The 10406-nt window shown below is 25.1% G+C and overlaps 2 protein-coding genes across 2 annotated transcripts; both read left to right on the top strand.

Moving 5' to 3' along the window:
* Window positions 1–814: 814 nt before the first annotated feature.
* Window positions 815–2344, top strand: LOC119663837 (venom acid phosphatase Acph-1-like; the record flags this gene model as incomplete). The annotated part of the gene is made up of 6 exons (XM_038073438.1): window positions 815–913; window positions 981–1064; window positions 1129–1287; window positions 1356–1541; window positions 1604–1945; window positions 2011–2344. Coding segments are annotated over 6 exons (1029 nt in total), but the record flags the coding sequence as incomplete, so codon positions are not given.
* Window positions 2345–4596: 2252 nt separating this feature from the next.
* On the top strand, window positions 4597–9114 carry LOC119663836 (venom acid phosphatase Acph-1-like). The gene is made up of 7 exons (XM_038073437.1): window positions 4597–4779; window positions 7558–7656; window positions 7724–7807; window positions 7872–8030; window positions 8099–8284; window positions 8347–8688; window positions 8754–9114. Exons 1-7 carry the CDS (start codon window positions 4651–4653, stop codon window positions 8910–8912), a joined length of 1158 nt encoding a protein of 385 aa, XP_037929365.1. The 5' UTR covers window positions 4597–4650; the 3' UTR covers window positions 8913–9114.
* The last annotated feature ends 1292 nt before the right edge of the window (window positions 9115–10406 follow it).

Below are 10406 nucleotides of genomic sequence, written 5' to 3'. Positions count from 1 at the left end.
ATACATAGGTATATACTGCAATAATATAATTAATAGTTTTAATATGAAATATGATACAAATACCGATAAACAATAGCAGATGACTATCGGAACCAGAAGGACCTACTACAGATTACTGCAATTATAATACATTTTATCTTACAATTGTTTGTTGTTTTAATAGTAATTATAAATTTTATATTAAAACCCGAATTTTGTCATTCACTTCAACAATTATATGATTTAAATATATATTCATATTTTATGTATATTTATTTGCGTAAGACATTATTTGAAATTATTTAAACTTAAATGCACCTTTAAGAGCGCTTCAGTTTTTTTTCAAATTCAGAATTGTTATTAGTATTTATAAATAAAAAAAATTTACTTTGCGATTAACAGTCAATATTGTTCTATAATGTGTAAACTACTCTTAACTATAATATTTCACACATTATTTATATTTTGTTACCATGTGTCAGAGATATGTTTATTTAAATCAATGGTATAATTCACTATATAATTTAGTAATTAAAAATTCTATAAAACCTAAAATATTGGAAGTAATGTAAGTATGTAAATTACTCTTATTGAATGAATGTGAAATCGCATTCATTAAGTAGTTTGATGGAATTAGCTTAAAAATTATAGGTTTTTAAAACCAATATTGTATAAAAATTAAAATATATAAATATTTATTTTGAGAATATTGCAATAAATAACAAAAAATTAACTGAAGAATACAGTAGCAAAATAGTTTGTATTTATTGAAATTATATTTATCTTATAACAATGAAATTAAACAAGACACAAAAATTTTTTTAATTTTTTGCAGATAATGCGTCATGGGCCGCGAACTCCAGTGAATACATATCCCAACGATCCCTATCGCAATAATACATATTATCCTTATGGCTGGGGGCAGTTGACAAATGTAAACAAAATATTAACCAAAATAATCATTTGATTTAATTAATCATAAATGTTATTTTATTTAACAGAATGCTAAGGCCGAACTTTACAAATTGGGAAATTGGTTACGAATGCGTTACAAGAATGAGTTAGGTCCTTATTTCTTCAATGACGTAAGAATTTAATTATTTTGTTTGTTATAATAACAAATAAATAATATTAAATAATTTTTTTCAGTTATTATATGCACAAGCTACTGTTTCTGGGCGTACTCATATGACCTTAGCTACACTCTTTGCGGCAATGTTTCCACCAAAGAATTCTCTAATGGAATGGAATACTAAGTTAAATTGGCAACCAATACCAATATACTCATTACCTGAGAAGGATGATATTGTAATTATTTAACATAAATTAATTTAAAATATAAAAAATTTATAACTGTTTTTCATATATTTTTAAAGTGGCTAAGAATGCAAGTACCTTGCCCACGATACGATCAAGCTTTTCAAGAGGCATTACAATTACCTGAAGTAGCTGCAGAACATGCGGAAAGTCAAAGTTTATTCGATGAGTTGTCCGAAATAACTGGTACCAATATTACTACTGCCGATGATGTAAACACTATTTTTGTAATATTACAAGCTCAGGTAAATTATTAACAATTAATTATATAAATGATATATATAGTTACTATTAATATATTTTACAGGAAGCATATGGCTTAAAATTACCGGCATGGACTAAAAAATACTATCCAGAAAAATTAAGATTTATGGCTGAGCAAACTTATGTTTACAATGCTTACACGCCTGAATTGCGTAAATTAAAGGGTGGTCCATTTGTTCAGAAAATGTTTAACGAGTGGCAAAGTAAAGCAAGAGGTGAACTTGTACCAAAAGATCGTAAATTCTTCATGTATGGTGCACATGATTGGACTCTTACTAACGTATTAGCAACTATGAATGTATGGAAACGTGCATTTCCACGTTTTTCAGCAATGGCATTATTTGAATTGCATAAGGATTTAGACACCGAAGAATATTATGTTGAAGTAAGTTTGCTGTTGTAATATAAAATTATTCTATTTTTTATAAATCAATTATATTCTATTTACAGATTTATTATAAATATGATCCAAACAAACCAGTTAAAAGACTAACCGTACCTGGTTGCGAATTTCAATGCCCATTGAAAAAACTTATTAAGCTTACTAAGGCTGTTTTGCCGGATGGTACTTATGAAGAGATGTGTGAACCTAAAAACACGAGTACTTAATTTTTTAAAATTAATTTTATAGTACAGTTCAGTTTTTTCTATAGAGACGGTTTATTGTGATAGTTATACTCATAAATTTAGAAAATAGAATTTATTTATTTATTAGTTTTAATATCTGCACAATTCAAGTATTATTTATCTACAGTGTACAGTTTCCGTAGTAATTGGTAAAGGAATTTGTTTCCTTATTTAGAGGTTCTTTTTTTTTTAAAGAATGTATGTATAGAATTAAGTAGTGAATAATAAAATTTTACCAAAAAACTTCATTTAATTTTTTTTTATTAAATCAGTTAGATCTTTATAAATATTGTTAAGATGTTATTATCATGTTTAATAGACATGGGCGTAACCAAAAGCATTGTTTAGAGCAATGTTCTACTTTACCTTTCTTAAAGCAAGTTTACTTTCAAAATTAATATTTCATATTGAATAGAGAGCACAAGTGGCAATGCCCAGCCTGTATCTGCAATCTTGGAAAGTTTAATAAAATGTTTTCAATTATTCAATTTAAAAAAATTGTGGTTTGGGCTCGATTTTTGGCTTAAAAATCGAAAAATTAAATTAAATTGAAAAACAAATTAAATTTGTTGAATAAAAGTTAATCATTTGAAGAGTTGATGAGCTGATCAGCTTGCATATTAATTTAATAAATTTATCCTATTCAATATTAGATACAAACTTGTAGTGATTGAATTACATTAGGCCTTTTCTGTTGCAAACATGTCGCAATAGAACAAATAAAATAATCACTACTTCCGGTGGCAACTCTGGACAAATGGAAATTTTGCTAGGTTTATATATGCAAAACACATAATAAAATTTCAACATAAAATTTCGAAAATGAATAATAATTCTTTTTAATTATTGGTAAGAATATTGGTAAGAATATATTTTTACATGATTGTGAATAAAATATACATTTTCATGCCTTTTAACAGTAAAATAATAAATAGAAACAGTAACGTATTTGTTACGAACAATGACGACACGAAAAACGAATAATTAACGAAATCATTCGTTGACAGTTAACTGGAAATTTCGTGGGTACCAAAAGTCGTTCACAATAGATGAATTTTTAGTCTTGGCAACCATGCGATTTGAGTTGCTTATTAGTTAGCGATTTCAAAGAAGTGGGAATAAATAAGCTAGCAGTGTTGTTGTTTCATATGTTATTTTTAAAATAAGCCTGTTGTTCTTTTGTGATATGCTTACAAAAGAAATTGCCTATTGCTATAACTGTTTATTGACTGTCAAATTGACAGTGAAAAAGAGATTGAACGATTTACTGAACTGAATGGATAATTCTTTGGAAAAAAAGGATTCCGTTTGATGGTATATATACCATAACAAAACATAATTATTTTACCGGAACACAATGGAATGCCAGAAACATTATGAATTATTGAAAAAAATCTGTGGGCAGATTATAAAATAAAAATGAGAAATATTTTAGTATTATACAACAAATATTAATAAGTTCCCGATTTTGATTACATCATTATTTTGATTACAGAACTCCCATATTATTTTTATTTTATTTGATATTTAAAGTAGATTTCTAAATTAAATATTAAAAGTTTTAATACACTACGAGAAATCGTTTTTTGTTTATATCTCCATGGCTGCGCATAGATTATTTTTCAATTTTAGATTAAGCAGCTCAAAGAAAATCAAAAAAAATTTTTAACAGATGTTAAATTTTATATTATTTAGTAAAACAAATTTGGTTTAGAAATATTTACGGAGTTATTTAAGCATCTCTGTACGGTACCACATTTTAAAGCTTGTTCTATCACGATCTATTCGCGTTTTTTTGAAAACTTAAAATATTTGAAGATAAAGATTTAAGAAACAGCTGTATGGTTGGCCAAAAAATCAATTAATTAAAATAATTAAAAAAAAAAAATAAATGTTGTTGGGATTTCTTTTTCTTTTTTTTAAAAAAAGTATATCAGAGTAAATTGTGAATATGTTACAGTCATCACCTTAGACGAAGCATATGCGTAAATTCCTATTAGTGAATTCCTATTTATTCTTAATAAAAATTTCATTCATTTATTAGATTACACACTTCTATTAATAATGTAAAAACTTTCAATAACCTATTTATATAAATTCCAGGTAATTATTATGCAGATTAATTATTCATTGTAATACTTTGATTAATTCAGAAAATTGTGTGAACCAATAAATAATGTAGTAAATCCCAATTAAATGTTATTAAAAAAATAATGCAAGCAGTTAGCTTCTATTTAGAACAAAAGCCATCAAAAATTTAGTTACGCCGACATTTTCAATCGGGTTTACCAGACTAAACACCGTATTTATCTAAGTAATTCGCGTTTAGCTAATAGTTTATCTGTAGAGTGTGACGCGTTGCTATAGTCGGAAATTTGTCTAGTTGTCTAAACTCGCTGAGGTTAAAAGCTCGACCAATTCTGGTATTGCAGTCATTAAACACCGTTCAGTTCATTCAGAAACATGGGGTCTCGCGTGCCGCTTGCCATATTTTGCTTTTTTGCAATTTTTAACGTGAATGCAGTTTATAGTTATCCATCATCCGCTTCTTCTAATGCCGGGAAAAATTCAACTTTACAACTTGTGCATATGGTAATAATTTTTATGCTATTTGTAAAATTTTTTTGTGAGATTTTCATAAATGTTTAATATATAAATTTTAAAAAGTGTTGGTGGTGCTCTATATATGTTAACTATTTGAATGTGTTTAGAAATTTTAACGATTAAAAAGTTTATAAGTTTTTGAAAAATGTGAAATATTGTGGTCTGGAAATTTATATTTACTGCAGAATAATTCTGCGTATCAAAAAGCTTAAAATTAAAAGTTTGATATATTGTTTCATTGACATAAATAAATATAATTCGATTATAAAATATTCTAGTTTTTTTGTTAATTTGAAAAAAGTATTTTTTATGTTAAAAAATGAAATGAAAATGTCATTCAAAATTTTTAATTTGAAACCAAATTGAAATGATAAAGTTTGTCATTTTAAAATGAAAGTTAATTAAATTAAAAAGTTTAAATATGTTAGTAATTATATTAGTACAGAAATAGAAATCACTAAAACTATATTTTATTTTAAATTATATATAAATTCAAATTAGTTTCTTTTAATTAATTAATTAAAAATCACTTTGAATATTTTAAAGCTGTTATTAATTATCCTGACGTTGATAGAGAGTTTGAAAAATACAAAATATAAAATGAATTAATATTTAATATTTAAAAAAAAAAAATTTTAAATTCAAAAATCAGTTTAAAATTAAAATTAATAGCTTTAAACATTTTAATAGTGTTAATAATTATCGTAATATAGGAACAGAATTTAAAATAATAATGAAATTAATATAACTGTCAGCTTAAAATTAAAAATTTAATTTTTAAATTCAAGTAGAAAAAAATTTTTATAATTTATAATATAACTTATCATTTTTATAAATTAAAATTAAATCAAAGTTATTATTTTTGTCAGTTTAAAATTAAAAAGAACAAATTTAATCAATTTAAAAGTGATATTAATTATCCTCTTATAAAAATAGAAGTTTAGAACAAAATTTATAGCTTAATTGCATTAACAATCAAATATATTTATTTATTCAAAAATATTTATTTATAGATATTATATGCAACTTTTTTAAAAAGATATTTTCTAAATTATTTTGATAGCAGATAGATAGAGTTAAAAATGTATTATATTTTAATGTGTAAATTTCTTAAAATAAATTTGTATATTCTTATAAATTTCTTATAAAATTACTATATGGTAAATTTGAAAAATGATTTATCAATATATAAATAATTAATAATAAATTTTGAATTCATCATATATAATGTATATTAATTAAATTGGTAATATTAATTGGATCAGTAGAAAAATTATTTTTTTATAAATTCTAAAAAATTCATTTCAATTTTATATTTATTATTTAGTGTTCAATATTTTGTTATATTATATTACAGTTTATATTCCTTATTATTAATTATACAAATTAAAGTTGGTTCCTTGTTGAGAAAGTTGATAAGTGCAATTTTAATATACGATTTTGGGATTACTATACAGATATTAAGTATTCAACATATTTTTCATACATAAAATTGATGTATTTAATTCTATTAGATTTATATGTGCATTAGTAATCAACGTTTTAATAGTTCTGCTTAGAAAAATACAAGTGATTATTCTTTAAAACCAAATATAATTGGAAAATACGCATAGACAGTTTTTGTTCAATTGCTAAAAGAAGTTGTTACAATAACCATTATAATAAATTACTAGGTTTTAAATTCCATAAATAGTTACAAATTTGAGTAATAAGACTATATGCTGGGGATTTTTCTAAATTTATTTTCAATTATTTTGATTTGCTTCAAGTTGTAAATTTTTTTAATTAAAAGTAAATTAAAACTCAATAACAAGTTATATATTTCGAAATTAAAGAAGAGTGAAGAGTGGTTTTTTTAATAATAGCCAATTTTGATTTGATTACATTAATTAATAAAAAACATATGAAAATATCTGTATAAGATATCCTAATTGTGTTATTTAAATAATCATATACATAGGTATATACTGCAATAATATAATTAATAGTTTTAATATGAAATATGATACAAATACCGATAAACAATAGCAGATGACTATCGGAACCAGAAGGACCTACTACAGATTACTGCAATTATAATACATTTTATCTTACAATTGTTTGTTGTTTTAATAGTAATTATAAATTTTATATTAAAACCCGAATTTTGTCATTCACTTCAACAATTATATGATTTAAATATATATTCATATTTTATGTATATTTATTTGCGTAAGACATTATTTGAAATTATTTAAACTTAAATGCACCTTTAAGAGCGCTTCAGTTTTTTTTCAAATTCAGAATTGTTATTAGTATTTATAAATAAAAAAAATTTACTTTGCGATTAACAGTCAATATTGTTCTATAATGTGTAAACTACTCTTAACTATAATATTTCACACATTATTTATATTTTGTTACCATGTGTCAGAGATATGTTTATTTAAATCAATGGTATAATTCACTATATAATTTAGTAATTAAAAATTCTATAAAACCTAAAATATTGGAAGTAATGTAAGTATGTAAATTACTCTTATTGAATGAATGTGAAATCGCATTCATTAAGTAGTTTGATGGAATTAGCTTAAAAATTATAGGTTTTTAAAACCAATATTGTATAAAAATTAAAATATATAAATATTTATTTTGAGAATATTGCAATAAATAACAAAAAATTAACTGAAGAATACAGTAGCAAAATAGTTTGTATTTATTGAAATTATATTTATCTTATAACAATGAAATTAAACAAGACACAAAAATTTTTTTAATTTTTTGCAGATAATGCGTCATGGGCCGCGAACTCCAGTGAATACATATCCCAACGATCCCTATCGCAATAATACATATTATCCTTATGGCTGGGGGCAGTTGACAAATGTAAACAAAATATTAACCAAAATAATCATTTGATTTAATTAATCATAAATGTTATTTTATTTAACAGAATGCTAAGGCCGAACTTTACAAATTGGGAAATTGGTTACGAATGCGTTACAAGAATGAGTTAGGTCCTTATTTCTTCAATGACGTAAGAATTTAATTATTTTGTTTGTTATAATAACAAATAAATAATATTAAATAATTTTTTTCAGTTATTATATGCACAAGCTACTGTTTCTGGGCGTACTCATATGACCTTAGCTACACTCTTTGCGGCAATGTTTCCACCAAAGAATTCTCTAATGGAATGGAATACTAAGTTAAATTGGCAACCAATACCAATATACTCATTACCTGAGAAGGATGATATTGTAATTATTTAACATAAATTAATTTAAAATATAAAAAATTTATAACTGTTTTTCATATATTTTTAAAGTGGCTAAGAATGCAAGTACCTTGCCCACGATACGATCAAGCTTTTCAAGAGGCATTACAATTACCTGAAGTAGCTGCAGAACATGCGGAAAGTCAAAGTTTATTCGATGAGTTGTCCGAAATAACTGGTACCAATATTACTACTGCCGATGATGTAAACACTATTTTTGTAATATTACAAGCTCAGGTAAATTATTAACAATTAATTATATAAATGATATATATAGTTACTATTAATATATTTTACAGGAAGCATATGGCTTAAAATTACCGGCATGGACTAAAAAATACTATCCAGAAAAATTAAGATTTATGGCTGAGCAAACTTATGTTTACAATGCTTACACGCCTGAATTGCGTAAATTAAAGGGTGGTCCATTTGTTCAGAAAATGTTTAACGAGTGGCAAAGTAAAGCAAGAGGTGAACTTGTACCAAAAGATCGTAAATTCTTCATGTATGGTGCACATGATTGGACTCTTACTAACGTATTAGCAACTATGAATGTATGGAAACGTGCATTTCCACGTTTTTCAGCAATGGCATTATTTGAATTGCATAAGGATTTAGACACCGAAGAATATTATGTTGAAGTAAGTTTGCTGTTGTAATATAAAATTATTCTATTTTTTATAAATCAATTATATTCTATTTACAGATTTATTATAAATATGATCCAAACAAACCAGTTAAAAGACTAACCGTACCTGGTTGCGAATTTCAATGCCCATTGAAAAAACTTATTAAGCTTACTAAGGCTGTTTTGCCGGATGGTACTTATGAAGAGATGTGTGAACCTAAAAACACGAGTACTTAATTTTTTAAAATTAATTTTATAGTACAGTTCAGTTTTTTCTATAGAGACGGTTTATTGTGATAGTTATACTCATAAATTTAGAAAATAGAATTTATTTATTTATTAGTTTTAATATCTGCACAATTCAAGTATTATTTATCTACAGTGTACAGTTTCCGTAGTAATTGGTAAAGGAATTTGTTTCCTTATTTAGAGGTTCCTTTTTTTTTTAAAGAATGTATGTATAGAATTAAGTAGTGAATAATAAAATTTTACCAAAAAACTTCATTTAATTTTTTTTTATTAAATCAGTTAGATCTTTATAAATATTGTTAAGATGTTATTATCATGTTTAATAGACATGGGCGTAACCAAAAGCATTGTTTAGAGCAATGTTCTACTCTACCTTTCTTAAAGCAAGTTTACTTTCAAAATTAATATTTCATATTGAATAGAGAGCACAAGTGGCAATGCCCAGCCTGTATCTGCAATCTTGGAAAGTTTAATAAAATGTTTTCAATTATTCAATTTAAAAAAATTGTGGTTTGGGCTCGATTTTTGGCTTAAAAATCGAAAAATTAAATTAAATTGAAAAACAAATTAAATTTGTTGAATAAAAGTTAATCATTTGAAGAGTTGATGAGCTGATCAGCTTGCATATTAATTTAATAAATTTATCCTATTCAATATTAGATACAAACTTGTAGTGATTGAATTACATTAGGCCTTTTCTGTTGCAAACATGTCGCAATAGAACAAATAAAATAATCACTACTTCCGGTGGCAACTCTGGACAAATGGAAATTTTGCTAGGTTTATATATGCAAAACACATAATAAAATTTCAACATAAAATTTCGAAAATGAATAATAATTCTTTTTAATTATTGGTAAGAATATTGGTAAGAATATATTTTTACATGATTGTGAATAAAATATACATTTTCATGCCTTTTAACAGTAAAATAATAAATAGAAACAGTAATGTATTTGTTACGAACAATGACGACACGAAAAACGAATAATTAACGAAATCATTCGTTGACAATTAACTGGAAATTTCGTGGGTACCAAAAGTCGTTCACAATAGACGAATTTTTAGTCTTGGCAACCATGCGATTTGAGTTGCTTATTAGTTAGCGATTTCAAAGAAGTGGGAATAAATAAGCTAGCAGTGTTGTTGTTTCATATGTTATTTTTAAAATAAGCCTGTTGTTCTTTTGTGATATGCTTACAAAAGAAATTGCCTATTGCTATAACTGTTTATTGACTGTCAAATTGACAGTGAAAAAGAGATTGAACGATTTTCTGAGCTGGATTGATAATTCTTTGGAGATGAATTCCGTTTCATCTTCGCAATCAGCATCATTTCCAAGGAGGCTTCGAACCGATAGTAATAATGTATTTTTAATAGGAAAATGTGAAAGTGAAATCTTTATAGCAAGGTTGCGTTCAATGAAGCAAGTACTTCAACTCCTCTTCTATAAAATTCATGTTCAACGTCTTGAAAGTTTTA

The sequence above is a fragment of the Teleopsis dalmanni genome, unplaced genomic scaffold, assembly GCF_002237135.1.
Source record: "Teleopsis dalmanni isolate 2A unplaced genomic scaffold, ASM223713v2 unscaffolded_contig_0974, whole genome shotgun sequence".
In the NCBI taxonomy this organism is placed as follows: Eukaryota; Metazoa; Arthropoda; class Insecta; order Diptera; family Diopsidae; genus Teleopsis; species Teleopsis dalmanni.
Note: the sequence above shows the minus strand (reverse complement) of the source record. Positions and strands in the feature narration are given on the sequence as shown.